The sequence below is a fragment of the Camarhynchus parvulus genome, chromosome Z (genome assembly GCF_901933205.1).
Source record: "Camarhynchus parvulus chromosome Z, STF_HiC, whole genome shotgun sequence".
NCBI classification, from domain to species: domain Eukaryota; kingdom Metazoa; phylum Chordata; class Aves; order Passeriformes; family Thraupidae; genus Camarhynchus; species Camarhynchus parvulus.
In genome coordinates, this window is record NC_044601.1 from 31810476 (window position 1) to 31837909 (window position 27434).

Below are 27434 nucleotides of genomic sequence, written 5' to 3' on the forward strand. Positions count from 1 at the left end.
GCTAAGATTAAATTTAAAGTTTTCAGTCACTAGCTGCTGTCTTTTACAAAGAAATGAACAGTGAATAAACTGTTGCTGGAAACTACACTGTGCCTAGGAAGAAGGCAGATTGACCAGATGGGTCAAAAGAGATCTTTTTTAAGCCACATGAGTTTACTTTTTAAACTTAGACCTATAGCTTACACTTACAGCATTAGATGTTTCTATGTTAAGCCATAGTTGTATAGCTTATTGGAGGTGTTTTTTTCTGGCACAAATACTGACACTGAGATTTCATTAGAAATTATTCTCAAAAGAGTGATGAAAACACACATAATATTTTATAAACTAGGCTGTAGATCCACAGTTAGCAAACATGAGTTAGGCTAGAGTGTAGCAGAAGTTATAAGGCTAAGCAAGTGTCTGAAGGATCAAAATAAGAGACTTTAATTTAAGATAGCTTGAATTTATAGCTGTTCTACTTCTAGGTCATCGAACACCAAACATTTATTTCTGGAGAATACATATGTATTTCTTTTAGTAAATGTGTTAGTAGGTCTTACACTGCCACCAGTTGTAGAGGGATCAGTAAGATCTTCTCAGATGTAGTGGGATGGACTAAATCATTCAAATGTATAATCTTTTATGAATGATTCAGAAAAGGATAGAAACCTTTTATAAGTGTGCGTAATTTATACGTGTTACATTGAAAAATATGTATCTGCATTATATTTACATTAAATCTGTATTAGACGTATATTTAAATCACAGATCCCTCTTCCACTGGTATTTTATATTTTAAATTTAATTTGTTAGTTAATTGACTTCGTGAGTTCACTTTTAGCGTTGTCCTGAAGAGTGACTTATTTTTTAGAGAGTGGTCATGTATTATAAAATATATTGCAGGAACTTTCCAATTAGAGATGAGATTGGTTGAATTGCAAAACATTGTCTCAAAATTTTTTAATATTTTATTGTTTCCAGAGCATAATTGTCATCTTAAACATTACTTTTTTTCATCGCAGGGAGCCTGATACTCCATTTTAGATGCTTCAAGAAACTTCGCTTGGTTTCAATGAGATCAGTCCCAGAAGTTTTACGTCCTCTCAAGAGGATCTAACAATATTTGCCTATTACAAAAAGTTTAATTTTTCATTTTGTTTTAAATTAGATTATTTAAAATGGCGTTGCTAACTGTTGTATGTAAATCTGACCACCTTCTGGCTTGTGTAATTATGTAGTACTATGGTACTACTATGTATTGTAGTAGTAAGGGAAATTTTGTTGGGTTTTTGGAGGGGAAACTGAAAATTAACACCATTAATAACCTCAACCTTACAATAAACATAACATGTTTTCGATTTTTAGCTTTCGGCAGATTTGGAGGCCTGTTTCCAGGGTTTGCTTTTATTACTTTGCTTCAGCTGCTTATAATGGTAGGAGCACAGATTTTGAAGTCATGTCAGTAAAAATTCACTTTTTTATTTCTAACAAACCGATGTCATTCTCTGTCATTATCTGAAATATTATTTCCTCTTTGCAAATCACAGAATTGTTGCATGTATTTACCGAATACATGACTTTAAGGCGCAACTGTATTTGTTGTCTTGTATGCTAAGATATCGAGACATCAAGATATTTTCTCTGTGATTTATGAAGATGGACAGACAAAAATTATGCAATGTCAGTAACACTGTTTTCCTTCAGACCAAACATGAGTTAAGTTTTCTCCCACAAACCAACGTAAGAGACACATATTCTTTTTATAAATATGGTAGTTGAAAGGCTGCAAATAATCTTTCTGACTTTATTTGAAAAGATGGATAAAATTTCTGTTTTCTTGGTATGAGGTAATATTTATACATAGTAGAGACCTTCAGTATGAGCCTTAGCGTTGGCAGTAGCAAATAAGCACAACATATTATAGTCCATAGCTATTTGTTTCCACATGATGAGAGTTATAATATAACCAAGAGTAACAAATCCTGAAAAGTACTACAGGGGTAGTTTGAAGGATGAGTTTCTCAAGCACTATTTTGGTTTACAGATAAAAGGAAATCCAAGACCCAAAAAGTGTCTGAAAGTGGAAGAGGAAAGCGATACTCTTACAAGTTGCCTCAAGAGTACAACATAGAAACTGTTGTGGTGGCAGATCCAGCTATGGTTTCGTATCATGGAACAGATGCTGCCAGAAGATTTATTCTAACCATCTTAAACATGGTAGGAAATCTAAAACTAATTTTGATGTTTTGCCAAAAACACATGCACCACAGGCTGATTTCATTGCTCCTTCTGGTGATTCTGACTGAACACCTATAAGGCACAGTCAAAGCAGGACCATCAGCAGGTTGTACAGACTTAGTCCGTATGTTTTGCAGCAGAAAACCGTAGTGCTGCAGGCTTGTCTGTACTGTCTGGTCATACATCTCGGGGAAGCCTGGAAGTGAGAGAAAAAGATTACTTTTTGGTTAGAAGCCATGCTGTTGGAAAAGTTGGGATATTGAATAGTTTCTGGTGACCTGTGCTTGATATGAAGACATGACATTGTTATGGGAAAGCATTGTGTGGTCAGTGGTGGTGGAAAAAAAAGAAAGAATAATGAATTTGGACAATTACATTCCCTTCCAGTTCTATCTGGAGCTGCAGTGTATAAAGCATTTGGTGCATAAAGCAGTGAAAAATAGCATCTGTAATATACAAGGAAAGATTGTTCTAAAGAAGGAGCATAAGCTGAAAAATTAATATGAGCTTTAACTATTCTGAATGATAGGAAGAATTAGAGAGTTAGATGTTGGCTGAGACCACTTGATCCAAGATCATGGATTTAAATGAATAGAAATTTTCATGTGAACAGTATTAAATGTGTATGTAAATATTTGGAGAAAAAGGCCACAGTTTATAAAGTGATTGTGGCCATTGAGAGGAAAAGGTCTTTTTTTATGTTCCCAGAATGAATATTGCCTAAGCTCTGTTTTCACTTCAGAAGACCAACACAGTACATTATCTTAGTGTTCTGTTCAGATTACAGAAAATAAAAGCAGTCACAGTAGAATATGAGAGTTTTTGATGTTCTTTGGGGTTCTGTTGTTTTTAGTGTACGTCCAATACAAATTCATATTCTTGTTTGTTGGATTTTTTTTTCTCTTCTAGGTTTTTAATCTTTTCCAACACAAGAGTCTAGGATTACAAGTAAATCTTCGGGTGACTAAACTTGTCCTTCTTCATGAGACTCCAGTAGGTATTTATGACATTTGTCTTAGTCTGTAGAGGGTAATGCTACTTAGCTTGTTACTCCGCAAAAGCTTGCAATATTTATGAACTTTAATGGCAAAAAAATTTCCTTGGTTAGCTTTCATATATTATGCAGTGATTTCCACTGACAAGCAGCCCCAGTGAAGATTAATCTTCTGATTTATGTGCTACATGTATTGAGACTTATCTCTTCCTGCAATTAAAAGTCAGTCAAAGTTTCCATGTAGAAATCAGGTAGATCTTAGCAAAATCCACTTCTACTCTGCTTTTTGTTCATTCATATATCTCAATAGAAAAATAATTTCCTTTAAATCCATTGGATTGCAGAAGGAGAACTGATGTTCTTTGTTGTCTAATTCCTAGACAAACAAAAGCTGATATAGCACTTAACTTATAAGGAAGTGGGATTCCCTTACCAATATTCTAATCTAAAAGACTATAATTTTCCAGTGAAAAAGTAATTTATTTCTCCAGTTCCTCTGAGTAATCTTGTTTCATGTTCACTTTCTCCATCTTAACACCATTATACTTTTCCTCACCATGGATGAGAAATCAGGAAATAAATAAGACTAAAGTTTGAGTGGACTCTAGTACACATGTACACTCTCAATGCACTGTCTTAATTTGTATCTTTAACATGTAAACAAGGTGGTCTTGGCACCTGAAGTTTGAGTTGTTTTGCCATGGACATATTATGTCATAAAAAGCAGAATATTTTTGCTAGCTCAGTCAAAAAAGGTTCCAAATTCTACATATAGCATCCTAATTTTAATAATATTAATTGTTTTTCATTTCCAGGCAGATATGTATATTGGACATCATGGTGAAAAAATGCTGGAAAGCTTTTGTAAATGGCAACATGAAGAATTTGGCAAAAAGAATGATATACACTTAGAAATGTCAACAAGCTGGGGAGAAGACATGACTTCAGTTGATGCAGCTATATTGATAACAAGGTAAAGTAGTGAAAGATGAGCATTAAAAATAGGCAGAAGGCTAGTGTGAAGATAGATCAAAGTAGATGGCCAATATAGTAAGAATTTAGTTTGCAGTGAGGAAGGGAGCATTTTGAGGCATCTGGATCTCAAAGTTGGTGATAAAGTGTTGCTAAAGGTGCAGAAAGCAGTATTTCCCAGACGGTAAATATTTGAAGTGATGAACAGGTTACTCTTTTGTTTCTTTTTTGGCTATATAGCTAAGGCCTTATCTGTATAACAAAGGTTGGAATCCTTCATCCATGCGCCTTTGTTTAAAAGAGGCAGCACCCCAGACCTGTAGATGCTTTCAGTCAAAACACAAAAGCATATTTAAACCATTCAGAGCTAGACCAGCATTAGGCACATTACTGAGTTATGCTTCCCTCTTAACTGATCTAGAACTGATATGTTTCACTCTGTGCAGAAGGTACATCATGTACATCTTCAGGATGTGTCCTGCAGCCACAAGAATATGATTCCAGATCTGCAGTTCCTTGTAGCTCTTAAGTGTCTGGCATTTCATACATTGAGAAAGAAACAGGCTCCAGTTCACCTCTTTCCTTCCAAGCAGGGACTGTCATGGTTTTGTCTGATCCAGAGGCATGACCCAGAGGAAAGGACAGATTGATGATTCAGCCAGCCTAGGGTTAGAGTTAGTGCCATTTTTGAGGTGGAACTTGGACTGCATAACCTTCAGAGCTCCCTTCCAAAGAAAATTCCTGTGATTGGCTATAGTGGAATACTGCAAAACCATGTGTAATCTTTGCACCTACATGCCGTCTTTTGCTGTTTATTCACAGCACTCTCACTGAGAACCTATAGAAAATAAAAATAATGCATTCTTCTTGAAATTAGTTTCATTCTGATTACTCCAATATCTATAGTGTATTTCAGTCTTTTGAAGCAGAAAAATATTTCTCTAAATTTTCCTGCTTTGGAGAGCCAGTCACTTATGCGAAGCAGGAAATTTAGAAGTCCAAACTGTCTGTGGTAAGAGCTTTGTTGCCACTTTTGCTGTTCAATCCCTTTTCTTTTCTGAGAAAAGCCGACACTTCTTACTCTGTGTCATCCTCCTCTATTTGATGTGTATATCAGTTTTATGGATTATTGGGGCTTTGAGGGGGCAGGTTAATCTTTGTTACACATTTATACATGAGCTAAGCTGTAGTTCTCACAAGCTCCATTTAAGTCTAGTGGAAGACACAAGAAATAATGTTCTCTGCAGCAACTTTGCATAAGCTTATCAGGAAACATACTTGGAGTGACAGACTAGAAGTCAATTTTGTAGATTAAGACCCCAAACTGATTTTAATAGTAGTGAGTGCATTGTGGGGCTGGGGCAGGATAGGGGACGAAGGTCTGGAAAGAAAGAAGGGGGAAGCAAGCAGTAGGAAAGAGTAAACTTGGGCCAAGGCATAAAGGATGCCTGAGTGTCATAGATAGCGTTGGGTTAATCAGGATGGCTAAAGGGGAATAGACTTCCTTACATCTAAATATTCCTTGTGACTGTTCAAGGATAATGAGCAACAGCATTCTGCTTGTTTGCTAGAAACCTTGAGCTCTCTTATTTGAGATAGCTGAGGCAGCCAGCAGTATCTACAATAGCAGCAGCTGTAAAAGGAAGTATCAAATGCTTCAGGCCTGTATGGGCTAAGAGAGTGAACATGGGGCTGCATTCTTTAGCTTATAAGGTGCCTCTCATGAGTAGTAAGATGCTATAAAATAAATAGAGCATGTGACACCTTTTTCCTGTCATTTCATCTTCAGCTTAATGAGCCTTTATGGGAAGAGGCAGAGGCATTCTGAACTGATGCAAGTGAAGCATTAGTTAAGTTGACGAGACTCAGTGGTCTGGAAATGTCTTCAACTGTCAGTGCTTTTGGCCACACAGCTTTTTGGATTTAATGCAGCATTTCTGGAAGTCTTGGTTGATGACAAATTGACCATGAGCTGCTAGTGTACCCTTGTGGCCAGGAGGACCAAGGGGATTCTGAGGTGCATTGGGAAGAATATGGTCAACAGGTTGGGGAAGGTGATCCTGCCCCTTTCTTTGCCCACATCCATGGTATTGTGTTCAGTTCTGGGCTCCTCAGTATAAGAAAGACAAAGAGCTACTGCAGAGGGTCCAGCAGAGGCCACAGAGATGATTTGTGATCTGGAGCATCTCTCTTCTGAGGAGAGACTGCAGGAGCTCGGCCTGTTTAGACCAGAGAAGACTTAGAGGGGATCTCATTAGTGAATATAAATATCTCAAAGGCAGGTGCCAAGAGGATGGTGCCAGACTCTTTTCAGTGGTGCCCAGTGACAGGACAAGGAGCAATGGCCATAACCAAAACACAAGAAATTCCACCTCAACATGAGGAAAAACTTCTTTACATTGAGATTTTCAGAGCACAGAGAGGTCATGGAATATCCCTCTCTGGAGACATTTACACCCCACTGGGACATGTTCCTGTATCACCTGCTCCAGGTCACCCTGCCTTGACAGTAGGATTGGACTGGATGATCTCCAGAAGTCCCTTCCAACCCTAAACATTCTGGCATTCTGTGATTCTAATGGTAAAAAAGCTTTGCAAAGATCTGATCTTATGTTAAGATGCTTTTCTTCGTTGTAATAATGACATTTTGATTTCAAAGAATCATAGAATTGTTTGGGTTGGAATGGACCTTAAAGATCATCCAGTTCCAAACCCCCTATCACATGGTCAGGGATATTTTGTATTTAGAGCACATTGGTCAAAGCCCCATCCAACCTGGCCTTTAGAATTTCCAGGAATGGGGCATTCACAGCTTCTCTGGGTAACGTGGGCCAATGTCTCACACCTTTACAGTAAAGAATTTCTTCCTAAAATCTAACATAAATCTTGCCAATTTCAGTTTAATGCTATTCCCCTTTGTCGTGTCACTACATGCCCCTGTAAAAAGTTCCTCTCCAGTCTTCTTGTAAGTCTGCTTTAGGTGCTGGAAGGTTCTGTAAAGAGCTCCTCTCTTCTCCAGGTTGATTTACCCAAGCTCTCTTAGCCTGTCTTCATAAGAGAGGCACTCCAGCCCTCTGATTGTTTTCATGCCTTTTGTCTGGACTTGCTCCAGGGTTGTCTACAATTTTTTACCTGCCATGTTAAATACAATTTTTGGATTTAGTCTGTGATCAATTTTATGGAATTTGAAGTAGAGAGAAGGGAAGTGATTGGTTAGATGTCAGAGAATAGGTTATTGTCGGAGCCAGAAATTAAAGATCTGTTCTTCTGATGTTTTTATTTTGCAGTGCTGTTATTCTCTAGACTGTACTGCCTCCCACCTGAGAGCTGCTTTAGCTGCTAATAAATCATACCAGAGCAGTTTTCTGACTGGGAATGTTTTGCTAATCCAGGCTACCTCTACACATCATCAGGTTTATGGTATAGCTAACACTATGTGTGGCTCTGCACGTGTGTTTTGTTAATTCAGAGTCTCATTCTGTTTTGCAAGCAGGGAACAAGCTCCATTGTCACAACTTCCATTTGGACAGCAGGTCTGCTTATTGAGAGAAATTATTTTGTTTATACAGATGAACACCAACTGCTTGGTGTTTTTTGAGTAAATGTGTAAAGTTTTGGGTATCCAGCACATTCCATGGCAGCCCTCCTAAAAGTTGCCACATCTCTTCTTTTGTCTCACATGATAATAGAACAGCAAGAGTTCTTTGTAAAAGCTTTCCTGTGTGCTTTCACATGCCAGTTTTGTGTAGTAACCAAAAGAGTTAGAAATGAAGTATTGAGTGTTCTGCAGAGCTAATTTTTAATGCCTAAGTACAAAGAGTGTGATGTGGATGTTGTAGAGCTTGGTATTCAGCAGCCAAACGGCCATTTTCAGGAAAAAGGTACTTTTCAAAACTTATTTTTGCATTTGTTCTGTAAGGAGGAAAGCGAAACCAACTTCTCCCCGCAGCTTTCTCTGCTGCCCAGCTAGACTGTAATGATGCGTATCTGCTACCAATTCATTTCAATTTACTTTGGCCCTGTTTCATGATGTCAGTTTTTGTTTAGTTTCCCTTTAAATTGGCTTATTTTGATGAAACTATATCCTCTTTAAAGTATGGTACCATGAAGCAGAAGAAAGGCAGAAAGAGTTTGTAATCTATTTAGATTACTAGGGAGGTCGGATATATGTCATAATTAAGGTAAAAAGTGTTTCAAGGACTGTCTTGATAAAACTACCTGTTTTATCAGGTAAGTTTTACTGTATTCCCAGTTATAAATTAGCACAGTTACTTTATAGATATATCTGATATAGATACTGTCTATTTGATATAGATCTATCTGATAGAGATACTGTCTATCTGTAAACAGTATCTAGCTATAAAAAGATAGATAATTTCTCTGAGGAAAAAATGCAGCAGGTTGCATCAACATCCTGCTTGCCTTTTAAGGTACAGGGTCTGAATGTGCAGACAAGACCAGATTTTGGTGGCCCCTGAGATGACATTACCAGTTCCTATCTGCATGGGGTGCTTGACCTGAATGAGGTAATTGAAAATAAGGCAGGAAAAGGCCTGTGGAATTCCCAGTTGTTCTGTGATGATGCTTAAGTTCTTATATAGCCTCTGTTACAAATTGGGTAATGAAAGCTTTGAAGTGTATGAACATGTGCTTACAAGAGTGAGGCAGAATTTACCTTCACTTAAAAATTATGCATTTTGCTGCTTTTCCAGTGCATTGGTGAATCTGTTGTGTCACAGTGGTTTGTAGAAAAAGTGTGAGAAAAATAATACCGAAAAAGACCAAATTCTTTATTCTCCTTCTCAGAACTGATATTTTCACATGTCCTTATAACAGAAAATAGACCTCTGATTCTCCTCATATTCATCAGGTAGTGATATTCCATGCTGATAGTGTGCATCAGCCATTTATTCCTTCTGATCTTCAGTATCTGAGATCCCCTTGCCCTGGGTTACATATAATTGAAACAGTGCTGTTAGATACTTTCTCTGTAAGAAGGTACCTTGTTCTATAAAGTACCTAATGGCATAAACAGCACTTAGATTTCATAAATATTGTTTCAACTGCAGTAGTTTCAGCCATCCAGTAGTTTCTCCCCAAAGCTTGGACAAGATTTTTTTTAGTGTTGCTATTACCTTCCAATGAACAGAAGAAATCCAGTTATTTTTCTGACTTTGATTTTTATTGCCTTTCTGAACCAAAAATAAATCCTCAAGAAAGTTAGAGGAGGAAGACTGTGGAAGATCCCTGCAGGAATGAAACTGATATTACAGGGTCACTGCAAAAGCCTGGAGTGTTTCGCAGTCGAAATGGCTGAAACATATTGAGATGGAGATTGGGTTATTAAACTGCTACTGCTGTCCTTAAACACCTAGTGAATCTCAGCTTTGGAAAAGTGAATTCTTGCAAATGCATGGTGAGAGACGAGATTATTCTTAATTTTGTCTTCATCACTATAACTTCAATACTGCCAACTCTCTTGACCATTTTGTACTCAATTTATCAATCTCTTGATAATTTGGTTTATTTGACACTACCAGGAGGCATCAGGGAAGTTCATGAGAATCTCACGTGGCCTTTCTGCTAATTAATTAGTTAATTATTTAATTAATAGGATTGCAGATGCAGAAGAAAGCAGGGAAACCTGAAAAGAGCATAGTTAAATAAAAAGTGAATCTCCTGTAAAATTGAAGTCCTGTATTTTTACCTTGTGTATTTAAAAAAAATCCCACTGATTTTAAGTCATCTTATGCTCTTTTGTTTTTTTAATTTTTAATATGTTTGAGTCTGTGAAGTGATAATGCTTATAATAATGTGTGTGGGAAAAATTTGCATGAATTTACCTTTTGCTGTCAGCTTACTCTTTCAAGCTCTAATAATTAGGCTATGTATGTTCCATTCACTAGCACAGGTCTGTTCTATAGAAATACATGGACTTAAAATGAATTTAAAATCTCTGAGTATCTAGTGTGAGACCCAAACATAAAATTTATACAGTTATTTTTACATTTTAATTTTCTGGTGATTAAGAAAGGTAGGCAAGTCTTAGACAAAAAATTTTTAAAAAAAGGAAGATTAACTGTTTAGCAGTTGATTATTTACAGTTATTTACTTTCTGAATGGGCAGTTGGATGTATTTCTAATTTTTCTTACTTCGGCTTTCAAGCATACCCTTTGTACCCTTTGTTCCTGAAATCTGTTGGAAAACTCCTCCCTGTGAAAATACTGGTAGGCTGTGCTGAAGTCACAACTCTTTGTCTCAGAGTAATTTACAGAGGTTACTCTATGTAATTGTTCTCTTCTTTCCAGACCTTTTCTGCTTTACAATTTTTTTTTTTACGCATAAGCACCAAAACTTGCCACTATATTGTGTGAACAGAATAGTGGTGTAATTTTGATATTTTTCTGTATCTTTATCCAAGGATGCTGTTCCTTTCTACTGCCTGGTTCCAAATACTCATTTTTTGTTGTTGTTTCGTCTGATCAAGTTGGGAGGCCACTTTTGGCTACGCTAGAAGAAAATTTACTCAAATGTAAAAATTTGATGTGTCTTGATTCCTATGTGTATCTATGAGAACTCATTTAATTTTTAAACTTTGCCAGGAATGCCTCTGTATTTTCTTCTGCATCATTGTTTAATGCTAATGCTAAGTCTAGGTTCTGTTAGACTTCACTCAAAAGCACCTTCCTTGGATTCCTAACTACTCTGTATCTCTTTCAATATGTTAATGATACATTCAATTCAGCTGTTTACTTACCACACTTCCAAACTTTTGTTTTTCAGTCTGACTGAAATATGAGCTTTATAATATAATAATAATAATATGAATATTTATATCACCCTTTTTAATCTCAGTTCAGCTTTACAGTGCCTAAGTGATGTGTTAACCATTTGAAATAATTAAATATATCATTTCCTGTTTTTCCTAAAATACACTGACCAGTACATACTGATGCCTTTGAGATTTACCCTCAAAATAATAAACAGTTTCTGAAATACCATTTACACTAGTACCATTTTCCATTTATTTAAATTCCCAAGTAAATAGTAAATAAGTAATTTTTCTTGTGGTTCATTAACACCAAAATAATTTTAGATTTAATTACTGTCATTAAAAGTGCATTTGTTAATTAGTACATGTGTGCTTGGTTTATATGTGAGAATTATTTCAGAATGTCCTGTTATGTGAGGAGACAAGAACATCTTCAGTGTTGTAGTTATTCACTTTGCACAATGCAAGTGAAGGCATTTGCAATTTGATGGTAATGTCACTTGCCACAAGTACCATTAATTGCAACTATTCCTTGTGAAAATCTTATGACTTGATGAAACGTACTACTTCAGCTATAAGCCTCAAAAATGTTGTAAGCCCTGGAATCAATAACAGCAGAAGTTAGACTGCAGTTTCAAGCAGTCTGACTTCTGCTGTTATTCAAGCTACCTATATGTTTCAAAATTGCAAACATTAGAGAAATTGGAGTAGAGTGCAACCAGAATGAAGATCTGGTAGACAGGTAAAATCTGTTAACTGTCCTTTTTCTTCTTTTCTCCAATCTAGCATATGATATGGTACACCAGGCTGAGTAAAAAATAGATCTTTTGAATATTTTGACTTGCCAAAAACAAGTATTAAATTTATCTAAAATTATAAATTACTGGGAATTATTCACAAAAAATAAGTCTGCCTCTTAATTTAGTCTTCCTTTATTGTTCTTTTTGTCTTCTGTTGTACATACCGCCTACATATCAGGATTTATTTTAACAAAGACAATGTACTGAGATACTTTGTATTTAGAAATTAAGTAACCTTTGTGTGCTGTGAAAGTCTTTCCTAATGCTATATGTAATGAACTAAAATCTACTAACTAAACATAATTTTCTGAAACAATGCAGTAGTGGTTATCTGTCCTTGCTTAGAATCCTTTTCTGGGGTTAGCCAATTCATTCAAGTGCAGAATTCATGCATAAATAGTGTGAAAGCTCCTCCTTTCCTTCACTTGAGTAAGGACCTGTTTTCTCTTCCATGTGTATGAAAATAACCATTTAGAGTAATGGACATTTTGTGCTGGGTACTGCTTGGAGTAGGTGGGCTTTTACTATTTGTTGCTTTTATTGACAGACTCACCAACTGGTGCCACTAAAGCTTCTATATGCTGTAACAGTAATTTTAATATCTTGGCTCTGCTTTGCTGAGAGAAAGGATGAGAAGGAGGAAGGCAAATAATCTGTCTGAGGACTTAGTAGTGTGCTTTATTTTTATGAGAGTCACTGGTAGGTTTAGCTAGAATTGTAAATCTTTACTACAGAGCCTATGTATGTAATGCATTCATATTCCTGGAAATTAAAGGAGGCATTACATTCCTTCAATGTAAGTCGGGAACTAAGAATGGTTTACTGTATTTCCCTCTTGCCAAATCATAGCAGTACCATTTTCCCCAAGTCCCATAATGAAACCCTGAATGCACAACATAATCATAGTCAGATTCAGCCAAGAAGTGAAAACAAAGGAAAAAACAGCTCAGTAAGTATATGAGAAGAAAGCTATTACATGAGCAGAAACCTCTTGGATATTGGCAGTTTTCAAATGTAACATAGCATTCTTTTACAGTTGAAGGTATGACCTATTTATTTTCTCTTTTTTTTTTTTTTTTTTTTTTACTTATTATTACATCAATCAATTTTTATGGTGTTCTACGGTGGTTGGGTGGGTGTGTGTGGAAGGCAGTCAATGTCCTTATATTGTCTTTACACGTGTTCTCTTGCTTCACCTCAAGTCCCGTATTTCTAATCATTCTGTCATGTTGCTTAACAAGACAAATAAGTCCCTTGTGTCACATAGCACAAAACAAAGAATTGTGTTACAACTCAGTGTATTAATGCAATTTCTTGCAGGTTTGAAAAAATAAAATAACTTTCTTCTGTGTCTGATTATAGTTTCTTGTTCACCACCTTCTGCTCAATTTCCAGGGCCCTTTTGAGTGTATTCTCAGACTGTCCTGATCGCTTTACTCACAACTTTATCAATTTATAGCACTGCCATTCTTCTCTTCTGTGGAATTATCTGGTAGTGGTGACTGGTTGATTAAAAGCTATTTAACCCTATGCGTCTATCTGTGTGGCCCTCCACAACTGTCAGAAATTTGCCAACCTCTAGAAATTGCTTTTGGGTCTAAATCCCTATGTAGGAATAGTCTGTGGGAAACAAAGAAACAGCCCTTGGAGTATTACACTTTGTAAAAAAATAAGTGTCAGTATCTTTCATTTCAAGCACCAAACAATTCCTGCATTTTGTTCCTGGAAAATGGGTGTTTCTCTGTATGTATATCTTTATCATTATCAATCTATTTGTCTTATCTGTGTACCTTCATAGACAGAATATAAGAACTAAATTTCTCTGATTCATATGGTCTCTCCCTAAAAACAGAGACCCTTACTCTGTGGCACAGCAGAAAACCAGAACTTCTTTGTTTGTGGGGTTGCTATATCTGAGGTGCTTTTGTTGTTTTTTTGCCTATTGGTTCCCTCCCAACCTCCCTAATTCATGCATACCTCAGCAGCCTTTTTTTTTAAAGTAAAATAACAAATTAACATTATAAATACTCCAGTAAAAAGCAGTTTTCCCTGTGCTCTTTTAATAACATGTTACATGTGTCTAAGAAGTCTAAATACGTGTGAAATCAAAATTAATCCCAAGCAGATGTTTAAGACACAGTTGAAATATTTATTCTCCTTTATGCAGTTGAACAGTCTTATTCAGAGACCTATGCTGGACTAAAATACACGTTGGAGATAGGGTAGTTAATTTTTATAAGTTTTCCACTATATAAGGGGATGCCCTAGCAGAAATGCTTCTTGTCATATTCCTATTAGTGATTTTAACCATTGACTTGATAGAATAAAAACTTTCTGACTCTATTACTGATCTAAATGCTGCTTTTGAATCTTATGTAAATCACTGGAAATATCTTCATTTGAATGATTGGAAGACTAGCTTTAGACTTGTTACTTTTCAAGATACTACAGAAAAGAAAAAAAAAAACAACAAAAACAAGAACCCAAAAGAACATAGAAATTAGGTGCAATGCAATTTGAATATACAGTACATGTTTTGTCACCTGACTATTCTTAAATGTGCTCTGAGCATAAGCTGGAGTTTAAGTGCTCTGTGTAATCCCGGCCTTTGCTTCCCCTTGTTCTTTGTTGAGATAATGGTGTTTTGTATGTATTCATTGAGCCTTAAAAAATGTTTCTAAATAGGTTACACAGTTGTTAACGACTAACAGCTTGACTTGCTTAACATTTTTTCTTTCACCCCCAATTCTAGGAAGGATTTCTGTGTACATAAGGATGAACCATGTGATACTGTTGGTAAGTAAATAAACACAAGAGACTGTGTATAAACTACATAATAAAATTAGTTTTATGTAGGTAGAAATGTGAAGCTAAAAGATGACAGCAAAATCAGTGATGGAAGTAAGCAACTAGCTAAAATTCAAAATACAACTTAAATGCTAATAATACTGTTGGATTGGTGTATGCTTCTGGCACAATATGTGTTTTAGTACAATATTTCTATCTCTTTTATAGATCAAACTTTAACACCTTTTTCTTTTTAGTCTCACTGACTGATAGAAAATTGTTTTATTATTGAAGATTTTTAATTCTGAATATGAAGATAAGAAATTGTGTTTATGATTCTTTTTATGGAATGGATTTATCTTTGGTTTGAATATTTTTATAATTTTTTGTGGTTTTGATTTTTCTTCTGTTTCATTTCAGTTGCAAAGGTTTGAGGAGAATTCTTATGTAAACTATATTACCTCACCACTTGCTGTTCTTTTTTCTTTTACTGCTGTCTCCCAGGTGTATATGAGTTTATCTGTGGGACGGCTACCAAGAAAAAGCCTTGTAAATAAGAATGTAATGTGTTTCACAGCAGTAAATGATTAAGAGTTCATAGTGTTCTTTCACTAATTGGTATATTGGTCTTAGGTGAATTCTTGTTTGGAGGCATTTATTTTTGACTTATTTGTGCAAACATGTTTACTTCCGACTGAAAGAGGAAGCAACGTGACAAGAAGTCTACATCATTTTATGTTGATTGAAACTGAAATTTAAATCTGGTGTACTTCCAGTATATCTAAATCAGGATAGGCTGCTTCCTGAGTTTCAGAATTGAAGTGAATATATTCAAGGATTTTTCCTGAACAATGTTTTTTCTTTGGCTGAAGCTTGGAGGTAGTAGGAGAGCTATTTGTCTCTGAATTTGTCCATAGAATTTTAAATTGGATAAGATTAAACTTACTCAAGTATCAGTAATTGACAGGTCTGTGGTGAACAAGCTGGGATGAAACTTGAAAATGTGGCAGTCTGTTAATTGTTAAGAGCACAGGAAGTAAAGAATTTTAGCTTAATATTGTCTTCATATTGATAAGCAAAAAGAAGTAGATGTTGACTGAATGATCTGGCATATTGTGGATTGGCTATTGTGGAATTTGGCATTTTCTGTGTTATTGTTTGGCAGTTTCTTCTGGAACTGAACCACAATTTGTGTGTATAGTTCTTTCCATATAGGTACAATTGTGCAGCAAAAGCAAAGGTCATTGTTTTTCCCTGTGTTTCATCATTTATTTTTAAAATTTCAATCATTGTTTCCCCAGATGAATATAGTGCCTTGCCATAAATGTAGGGCTTCATTTCTTCCATAAATAGTTACAGTACTGTGGGTCCATGCTCACTGTTTAGAAGATAATTTTCTGAGGGTCTTGTCTACCATCATTCTGGAGCGCTTCTAAGGAAGAGTGTTGAAGAACTTTGCATATTCCTCTTGCAGAGAATTTTTAAAGTTATCTTAATGCCAGGGATATATAACGTAAATTATTTTAGGGCTATAATGCCAAATTGTTGAAAGTACATGTAGAAGGTTGTTTCATTTTGGTATCTACTTTGACTTTTTTTTTTCGCCTAGGAAAACCATAAGATTTTAGATTATATCATGAGTAAAAGTTTGTTGAAAGGAATTGAAGGACAATTTATAGGCAAAAAGAGACAGTTTATAGGCAAAAAGAGACAGTACATTCCAGGGATGTATCACATGCTCTAAATTACAGAATTTGCCAAAGACAGTAAATGAGAAATGCTAATGTACTATACAATTTCCCAATGAGACCTTGCCTCACCTTCCCCCCCTTCAAAAGTCCAGAAGAATGCACACTCTAGACTCTTCTTTACCATGTAAAGAGGCATAAAGCAATTATCTCTGAAATATTACTATAATATTCCTCACAGGAATGTGAGGCAGTCAAGGTGATCTTTGTAGCACATTAGGTGATCCAGAAATGAAAGTTGTGAGAAGGGAGCATGTACAGGACAGACCTCATTATTGGAAAGGGATGTCATGTTGGATAATAGTTCTTTGCAGTGATGTCTAAGCAGACAAATACTGGATTTATTGTTTAGTCACTACATGCCTAGACTCAGAGTTTTTAGACTGGACATGAGTATCCTCTTAGACCAGAGAGAGAAAGCACCAGTATTCTGTAGACAAAATTCTCATGTGTTTAGGTGGCAAATAACACACTTTTTCATACTTCTAGTCTTGTTCTACAGAAAGTAAAGAACTTATGTACTCTTCAAAAAGTACTTTTTCATTGTCTCTTAAAATAACAGTGATTTATATGAAGATTTAATGGTTTAAAGATATAATTGAGAACTCTGTTAACCAGAAAAAAATGTTTACTCAAAATCAAAACCATATGACAAACCTCCCTAGAAATACACTGAAATATATTTCATTAATAATTTTGAACAAAATGTGTGGTGATAATCTTCTAAATATTCCTTCATAAAACCATTTAAGATGGAAAAATACAAGATTTTTTCCTATAGAGATAAAAAACATTATTTGCATTGGTTGTCAAAATATTGCATTCTTAGGGAAAAGAAATCTGTTTATGTTGTAGACCAAGCATCATGGAGAAGGTTTTGGGGAGACCTCATTGTGGCCCTCCAGTGCCTGAAGGGGACTTATAAAAAGAAGGAAGAAGAGTTTTTTGTGCAGACAGATAGTGTCGGGACAAGGGGAAATGGTTTCAAACTGAAAGAAGTATGAATTAGGTATGCGTAAGAAATTCTTTACTCAGAGGGTGGTGAAGCCCTGGAATAGGTTGCCCAGAGAAGTTGTGGAAGCTCAAGGCCAGGTTGGACGGGCCCCTGAACAACTTGATCTAGTGAAAGCTTTCCCTGCTCACAGCAGGGGTGGTGGAACTAGATTATCTTTAAGGTCCTGTCCAACCATTTTGTGATTCCAAAACTCATTATTACTTCATATTTTATAGTTTTGCAAAGGAGACAGAAAGAAAGGAATGATTTCAGGAATTTTATTTGATTTCCCCAAAGTGTCTTGAAATGTAGGAAGTAGAATGTACTTATGTCAATATTAAGTATTTCCCTATTGCTAGGAATGTTCGGAAATCTCTGCTGTAGCCAGGAAATTGAGGGTCTACTTTCTTACTTCATAGTGTAAATCCAGAGTAACTCAGATAATTGCCTTCCTTACCTACTCCCATGTTTCTATGTAACATTAAGCTAGACTCCCATGTGGTATCAGTCAGCCCAGGTCAATTGATTTCTGCAAAGCTATTCTGATTTCAACATTGCCACTTGTTGCAGCCACTGTCAAATTCATTCCGGGTGGGCAAAAACAAAGCAATTGCATTAGGCTGAAAATTGACCAGATCCAAGTATTCTTGGGCTTCCTCTGATTGGTTGGTCAGCTGCAGCATTTTTTATTCTTTTTGCCCCTCCTGTTCTGCTCATTTCTCTCCCTTATTCCTGCACAGAAGTGCTCATAGCATACTGCTCCCTTGATTCTCACAATTTTTCTATAGTTTAGAGAGGTTTCTGACCTTATTTTTCAGTGTGGTCATCAGGGACATCCTATGATTACAACAGAGGATTTCTCTGAAGGTGTAAAACATCAAGATGTTTTTATAAAAATTAAATTAAATTTAGCTAATGAAAAGATTGTGTTTGATATGTGATTGTCCAAGGTTCTTTCACCCCAGAAGACAACTGGGGTTTGGGATTATAGCATGTTTCTCCTGCAAGAAAGTTTTGTTAACTTAATTAGAGGAAGCTACCTTTTGAATTTTTGGTGATTTGGAATGTTGTTCTTTTTCTTGGGCTGATGAGAGGTAAAATTATGAGTGTAGGCATCCCAGTGAATTTCTAAAAAATTTAAGAAATAATTTAATTGTTGCTTTCCAGAGAAGTGCATTGCAATAGAATCAACACAAAGTGCAAACTGGGGACTGCACATGCTATACTGTTCTTGTGTGTGACTCTTCTGGTATTATCATATTGAAGTAATTCAGATGAGCAATTATTCATTGGGAAAATTGTTATTGGGATATTGCAAAAGAGAGGAAAATAAAGCGATATTTCCTCCCTTTAAGTGAGGAAAACTAAGAGATATCTCACTGAAAACAGATATCTCAACAGATATTTTCTCAACAAGTAGGCTTACAAGTAAACCCAGAAAGACTATTTCTTGAAGCAAGTGTAAGCAGATTTTAATTTCCCTTCCACTTGTCTGTTGTATTAAACACATTTACAACAATTCTCATGCATATACAGTAATACATTACACAACAATACTTATACATATACAGTAATATATTATACAACTATACTTATGCATTACAGTAATACATTATACCAGTTACATTACACCAGCATCTATCTTTACTTGTCGAGGCGGTCATAATGCAAAGTAAATACCTCAAATGTCCCAAAACAAAGCCCTCAAATGTCCCATTATTGCATGTTGGTGGCTCACCTACTTTTAGGTGTCTTGATTGGAGATAATCAGGTCCAGACCTCCTTGTGGCTTCCACCTGCCACTCTCAGCTTCACCAACGCTGCCTCCCCCACTCCGTCCCAGTAGGTCACAGTAACCCTACATACTTTACACTAATACATTACAGTAAACATTACAACAAACACTAATACGTTACAGTAAACATTACAGCAACAGAGTCCATCCCCTCCAGGGGCTTTTCCTGATACATGTCCATCCCCTCCAGGGGCTTTTTCCAAAGCAGAAGCATCTGCAGCTAATCCAGCAGCGATCCAATGAAGGATATTGCTGCCAGACTGCCACAGAGCCCTGGCATGTCCAAAGCTTCTCCAACCCTCTCTTGGGGTCTACCCTCCTGGGGTCAGTCTTCTTCTGATATTATTCATCCCTTCCAGGGGAACTCACCATCTTCTGCAGGGACTCTTCTGGTCCTCACCCTCTCCTGGGGTCCTGGTATTCTTCTCTTCTCTCCTGGGCTTCCTGGTCTTTGCAGCAGCCTTCTCCTAACTCTTCTGGCAGCCTTCTCTGGCAGCCTTCTAGCTCTTCTTGCAGTTTTCTGACTCTTTGGCTGACTCCACCCTTTTATGTCCCTTGCTCTTAATTACTTACAGGTGTAAACACAGCTGCAACTCATTGGGGAATACTGTGCCCCCTTACAGTTCTCCCTACACTTGTCTACATTTCCACTTCAGCAACCAAGATTGTGACTTTCTGAGTTATATTTCTTTTGGATTAGATTTGTTGTTTGCTGCTACCTAAGGCCTTCTGTGGAAACACTCTACTAGTGTTCTTTGAATGCAGTGTTACAGGCATGGAAATATTCTAAAATGACACTTGTATTAGCATCAGTTTGGAGCCCTGTTAATCTGCTGAAACTCGGGTAGTGACTTCTTTGGTTTTGATCATTTATTTATTAGAAATTTTCAGTTAAAACAACAGCTATAAAAATGTGATTCTATCTAAACTATTTGTTAAAAAGCATTTTTCCAATAAAATGTAATCTCTAAACAGAACTCCTCTAAAAACTTGTGAGATTGTTTTTGGGCATAAATACAGTATATTAAAATTTTCTAAATTTGGTAACATGTAGTGTTGTAGATAAAAAAAAAAGGCAGAAAATTAAGGCACCGCCAGGTTTTTGTTTTGGAGCAGAGGAACTCAATGGCGTGGATACAAATCATAAGTGATAAGGAATCAGACAAACATCTACACAATAAAGACCACAAACCAAAATGAAGTGAAAGAACCTATTTTCCATCCAACTTAGAAAAATACCAAAGATAGATTTATTTACTTTTCTTTCCTAATATGAAAGCTATTGATCTTTAATATAAAGAGCTTGGAGTTTTCCTCCAAACTTTTACCCTAGGAACAAAGGTTTAGACCAGTCCTATGCATTAAGAGATATGATAGAAATAGGGAATTGGGCAGACTATCCATGTTCAGTGAGGGTTAATGCTGGAAATACTGAAGATGAATGCTTAGGGCCCATTACCAATGAACAAGCAGCCAAAGAAGCTGCAGAGAAGACAGGCAGCAGCCCAGCCGAAGTAAACTGAAGAAGTCTGTTTCCCTGTGCTTCCTCATATGAATCCATTCATCTGGCTTCCCTCCTCTTATCCAGACTACAGCTCTGTTGTAGTCTGGCACAGCTGCCCTCAGCCTAACTAGCTGGTAGCAGTTTGTTGGGAATTGCAGTGAACCTCCTCATGCTGAGCTGTGTGCTGGATGCCCCTGGGCACTCAATGCTGCTGATTCAGACCTAGTTCAAGTACCTGTGGGCTGCAGAACAGGAGCCCTTGAGACATGAGCCATGCTGGCAGGGTTAGTCTTTGTTAGTCTTTGTTTTTTGCTTGTTACTTCTCTTTTGTTGAGTCAGTTATTGAAGAAACACTCTTGCAGCAGTTTCAAATCAATATTGTGGGTTATTCAGGTGTTGTCACTTGCAGGGTATAGGGAGGTTTCTAATCAGTCAAGGCAAATAGGAATCCAAAAATCCCAGAGCCTCCCATTTATGGTATGTCCTAAAGTTGATGTGCATTTTTGGAAACAGGTGTTTCCACAAGACAGGTAATGCTGAGACTGCGGTGTGGGCCAGGACTACTACCATGTGGGATGGAATATAGAACCTGTGTATAGGTACTGTTCTGTACATAGCAGAGTACAGTCAGTCTTGCAGATAGAAGTGCAGGGAGAATGCTTAGAGGATGAAATCAGTTAAGGATAGAAAAATGAGACTTGTAATATTTTTGCAACATCTAGGTTTTGTAACATTTCAGCATTGCTTACAGTCTAGTTGGATATTGGTGAAAGGTGTTATATTTTAAGTAACTGAATGTTCTATGAATATATACCATTTTAAAATTCTGTTGACTAAGCTTACCTGTACATAGAGATGTACACCAGCAGTTTTTTCAGATATTCATCACTAGTGTAATTAATTTGCTTGGTTTTGTTATGCATGTTACTGTTCTTGGTGCCATGGGGAATTCAGAGTGGAAGGAGGGCAGTTGAATGACAGATTGGATGATGAGAAACAATTACAGTAATTTTCTCCCAGCAAAGGCATAACTACAGTCTGTTAAATTTCCTAGGTCTTAAATGTTCTCTGACATACCTCTTTGATGCTAGACAAAATTTGCAAAAACAGCAAAAGCATTTTAAGCTCTGAGTTTTGCTCTTTGAATTGATTTATCCCACTGAACAATAGATACTCCAAGAATGTATCCTATGTAAAGGAAAGATTTTTTTTTTCAGTAAGATAGCTGACATTCAGAGAACTGGGCTCGCAGTTTAATCTGCAGACTTCCTGTAGAGATTTCCAATGTCTAACCTAATCTTAAGTCATTCACATAACCTTTACAATGCATATGATTTTGCATTCAAGCAACATTCTCTTTTCCAGCAAAATCATGATAATAATAGCTCACAGACTTACATAGAAAGGAGCACCTCGTACAGTGAGAGCAGGACCATCTTATAAGTGCTTTTATAGAAAAGCTAGGGGAGGAGATCTCACTCAATTTTAATTCCTGGACTTCTGTTTCTTCTAAAAGAAAAGCACCATAGTTCAGATGTGTAGTCAGTACCTGCAAATGCCTCAGTAGCTCCATTATTCACATGTGACTTCTGAACATTGATTTTCTTCTGTAGAAATGCAAAAGTTCCATAGGAAGCGATATCCATGTGATAGTCCAGTGTATCTAGTATACAAGTACCTTTAATACATAAGATTTTAAAAAATAATTGGAAAATTTTGACTTCTACAGCCTACAGAAGAAAATTTGGTTTTGTTGGTGGGTTACATGTCTGTAAGTATGGCAAAACAGATCCTAATTAATTCTGAATTCCAATAAATGTGAAAAATCAAAGCAAAATAAGTAAATAGAATTTACCTCATATGTCATAAAACATCAAGTGAATTATGCATGCTTGGTGCGGTTTCTCAGGAATGTAGAATGCTGACTACACTACATGTGCTCAGTCATTTCATCCAGACGTTGCTGTTACAATCCTCAACTTTATTCTTTTTATATTATATTCAGTTCTAAAAATTATTAAACTTCATGTTTCCAGCAAAACTCTTAAGATGCTTGTTCTATCTTACCTTGCCTCTTGTCTTACCGAGTTGGAATATGACAAGACTCCAGTGAGACCAGAGAGATAAGTTTTCACATCAGGATATGCAAACTTTTTCTTTTCAGGCAATGTTGTAACTTCAGACACAAAAATTACTGGATTACAACACATCAGATTGTTTCATTTTCCAGTGCTTTATTTAAAGTGTTTAAAGCTTAATTAATCTCAACAGCAGTAGGGTGGCAGAGAATGAATCTGTCTGAATGGACTCTTGATTGCAGTTTCATAATCACTGAGCTTTTAATTAGTGACCCTTACATTGCTTAAAAAACAAGTCTTTTCTTCATTAAACGATTGATCAAGGACTTGATGCAGGCAACTCCTTTCTTTTCTTTATTTTATGTTATTTTACTTTGAAATAGTTAACCAATGTATTTAGAGAGCTGAAAGTGAAAAAAAGGTATTTTCTGTTTTGTTTTTCAGATTATACTACAGAGGTCACTTACTGCTTTCTTGCTAAGTATGTGTTAACAGTCTGTCTTAGGAAGCAGTAGGGCCTTTGAGTGTGTTTAGGAGGATGGGAAGACTAATTTTCATGTCTACATATAGTTTCCGATCTTTACAATGAAGTCTATGTAAATGTTAGATAGAGCTGAGAAAATCTATGACATTCGGTATTGAACTTCCATTAGCCTCTGGCTGTTCTATTTCAAGGTATATTTGAGGCTGAAACATGTTGCTCGTTTGATGTGCAGGATAAAATTGTGTATTTGTTGATAGTGTTGGTGTGGATGGTTGCCTTTGGTACTATTTATATAATAGCTGTTTATTTGTGTAATAGTTCTAAATAAAAAATAAATGCACTATTGTTAAGATAGTATTAAACGTGCAATCATTCCTCAGTCACTAAAGAAATAAACTTTTCCAGATAGTGTCTCTCTTGAAATATCTCTGAGGTTAGACATGATTTTTTTTCCTATATTGAAATAATAACTATTAGGTTAGACCTATATCTAATTCCTGTTGCACATTCCAGTTCAGATTTAGTTGTGCTCTTTCTCATTTAGTTAACATGGGATCATTGTTCTTAACATATATTTAAATCCAAGTGGATTCCGCTACAAGATCAAGCTCTGAACTTGGCTCTTGACTTGAGTAAGGGGTGGTGTAGTATGCCTCAGTACCATCCACAGGCCTTTGTAGTTTCATATTCTTTCTGTGAAAATGCATTTAAACTTTTTCATTTTCTACAGATTATGCTGGTTTATCTCTAGGTATGTCTTTAATTTTATTTTATTTTCTGTTTAGTTTCAATTTATCTGAGGTATTTAAAATCCTTTTTCAAAGGAACTTGAAATACAGAGAGATGTACTATATGTAAGGATTTTAACATTGCACTGAATAGGATTCAAAATATTTATGTTTCAACCTAGAACTTCAGAATTTTATCCATAGACAAAATTCCTGTGTCCATCAGAAAAAGGTGCTCCAAAGTAAGGACAAAGGAATCCCATGTATTATATGGTGGATATTTACTATAAATAAAGAGAAGGAAATTGCAAGGTAATTATCACAGTAATTTATGTCTGTCTTATGAACAGTGTGTACTTCCAGATGCAGAAGTGAAAAATGAGTGAAGGCTCTGAGCAATACTGCCATGGTACACAAGAGATGCTCATGCCAAGGGGCATGGGCAGTGAGACACAAAGCAGAGGACAGAAGTGGGCACGGCTTACTTAGGATTACACAATTGTTTCACCAGGAGAAAATTTACCAGTTTTTGCTAATCAGATTGCAAAAGATAAAAACATGCGTGATTTAGAGACCCTCTCAATGCGTTAAACAGTGAATTGTGTTTTGTGTCACTCTATTCATTTAAATTGTTGAAAAACTGAATCAAGTCCAGTCAGCTGTGAGCACTTAAAAATATCTTTCTTTGTCTCCTGGATTTTACAACTTCACTACCCATCTTTTATGGGCTTTTTAAAATATGTAAAATATAAAATCATGTGGTTGGAGCTGTAAGCAATTGTGCATCAATAATAAGCTACTCTGTATGCTATAATACCAGTATATACCCTATGTTAGTTTGTATAAAGAATAGCTCTTCACTTAATGTATCATGCATACAATTAAATTTAAAAAATAAAAAAATAAAATCTTCTGTCACACATTACAAATTAAAGGGATTCAAAATATATGGTTGTAAAATAAGTAGTTGTTTTCCAGCTAGCATCTATTTTGCTCATATTAGTCTTGTGTTCAGCTCTTCATAGATATGCTTCTGTATAGTTTCTTTATCCCTTTAAAAGAAGCATTTGCAAAGTAATGCATGAATAGTCAGCTTTATATAGTGTTGTGCACTAGGGAATCCTGGTGTTTTTTAGTGGAAATGTTTTCAGAACAATGTTTTCAGAGTGGCAAGTAGCTCCTTGCAACTAATGCATCAGTTTCTGCATCCTGTAACTATATAATGGTGAGGGGAAAAGCAGTGTAATGGAGTTAGATTGTAAAAATCACATCTATTTGAAGGGTGGGATTTGAAGTCAGTAGTACATGAGTCCTTTAACTGAGGAGGAGACAAAAAGAGCTCCATATTTGTGGAGAGAACTGCAGATGATCTATTCAACTGCATCTAGATTGTCAAAACACAAGGAAAAGTGCTCCACAAACATCAGCAGAAGAGAACAGGGGGATAGGGCCAAGTCTCACTCTTCATTTGAATGTCTTTGGGAAGACTTTCAGTTTGAATCTGTTTCATAGCTCCCTTTTGTAGCGTTTAAGTGGCAACAAGGTTTTGTTTTTGTTTTTTTTGTAGCTTGTTTTGAGTCTATACTGAAGTTTTTATGTTCTCAGGGTGGTAGTACCCTACACTGAATAAAACATCAAGTAAGTCTTCCTTTTACTCTGATTGCTCAAGCAGGGGCTAATGCTGCATTCTAGTTCTCAGTTACCTTGCATCTTGCAGACTTTGCAAAGGTTATTTTGGGTTATAATGGGTACCCTGGGAGAAGAAAGACCTGATACTTTCAGTCTACTCACCTTGTTTTCATTGAAATCAAACTTCTGAGAATCATCCCAACAAACTCCAGGAATTTATGAAGTGAAAACAGTTTGCAAGAGCATTGAGACATGGACTTGAAGAAACTGATCAGATTGTGCCATCGATCAGTTAACACTGATTCTTACTGGGGCAGGATAAATGCTGTCATCATGTGTTTTAATACAGCATGAATCAACATAGCCTTAGTTATACCAGTGTAGACGAAATAGTGGTTGAATATCTGCAGATAACAATAGTAATTTTAAATCAAGTTATTTTGGCTAAGAAGAGGTATGGTGGAAGACCCTTCTCAAGGTAGCTTTTCCTTTGTTCTCATTTACCAAAAGGTACTAACTAAGCTATGCATCCATATCTGGACCTTGTTTTCTTTATAAAGGAACAATTGACTATTCAACTCATATTTTGTAGAGTATATGCTAGTACTTTATGCTATAAACAGCCCCAAGAGCAGTCACTTTCTTATAGTGCATCTCTCAGTGAAACAAAGTAGTTTCACACAAAAATCTTAGATAGCATAAACTGCAAAAGCTTTGGCCATAGAATAGCATATTATACTAAAAGTCAAAGGAAAACCAGACTAATACCTCTTTCAATCCCACTAGCTGCCCCTTGTCTTGCATAAAAGAGAGCACCCCATTAAAAATGGGAACAAAAATCCTGACTATTTTCTTTACGTGTGCTCTCAACAACAGAAAAATAATCACTTTCGTATCACCTAAGTTGAGTGTATCCTAAAAACATGAGAGGTGTTTTACAGGAATCACTCTGGTTGCAGAAAATGAGGAAATGTTTTACTGTGCTAAAGCCGTCTGTGCCAAGGAATAATTTTATATTTCTGTAGCAGAGGTCATTTTCATAACATTGGTATAATAAAATAAATTACAAAAGAAAGCAAGACAGTCTTGTTTTCCTTAGTTTGTTGCAAGAATAAAAATAAATCTAAATAATGTATTATAGGGTGAAAATTATGTGAGCAATTTCACACTAGTCTGTTGCATAGGGGGTGGTACCAGCCACCTTCCCGGAAGAAGGCACCAGAAAGTAAGTTACAGGAGAATCAGCTTAATAGGGTATCAAGGCTGTAATTCTTTTAAGACCAGGAAAAACATCAGTGATATATTTTGAGTAGATCAAGCTGGTATGGGGAATTGTTATTACAGAAGCCTGGGGAATATATTCAGGAGAAAAAAAGATTTGATGGAATGAGACAGGAGGTGAATTCAAAGGTGTTGCATTGTGTGTAGAGTACAGAATATGGGAGCAGCTTTAGCAGCTGCACACTTTATGAATGTCAGAACTGAAATCCAGATATCAGGAAGGCAAGAAGAGAGATAATCACTTGGGTGAATATTTTCACTACTTTGACAGAGTGACATAATTCTTAATTTATTCCAGTATGCATTTTACTCTGTGATGGTGATATAATTTGACCCTAGTGTATCAACTTGTGGACTCATAGTAGTCTAAAATATGTTAAAGTGAACTCACACTGCACAGCAGTGGAAGCAATTCTGAAAACTAATTGTACCATCTGGTGTTCCAGGACTACATTTAGTCATCACATTTTTTACAGGAAGAGGCAAACTTTTTCAGAGGCAGAATCAGAGATAAGAGAGAGTTGTAAACATACACCATTTTCATTAAAATAATAGTGCAATAAGTATTTTCTGCTTTTTTGTTTTTTCTATTTACAAATAACAGAGGACATTAAATCTTGAAATGACATATGCACTCAAGTTTTAAG

The 27434-nt window shown here is 36.1% G+C and overlaps 1 protein-coding gene across 1 annotated transcript in view; it reads left to right on the top strand.

Annotated features, from left to right (window-relative positions):
• The window catches only part of ADAMTS19 (ADAM metallopeptidase with thrombospondin type 1 motif 19), a 130770-nt gene that overhangs the window by 30171 nt on the left and 73165 nt on the right, over nucleotides 1-27434 (top strand). Inside the window, exons 4-7 of the mRNA XM_030969320.1 lie at nucleotides 2027-2199; nucleotides 3130-3213; nucleotides 4030-4187; nucleotides 14512-14555. Coding sequence (XP_030825180.1) covers nucleotides 2027-2199; nucleotides 3130-3213; nucleotides 4030-4187; nucleotides 14512-14555 — 459 coding nt within the window. The remainder of the gene's footprint in view (nucleotides 1-2026; nucleotides 2200-3129; nucleotides 3214-4029; nucleotides 4188-14511; nucleotides 14556-27434) is intronic.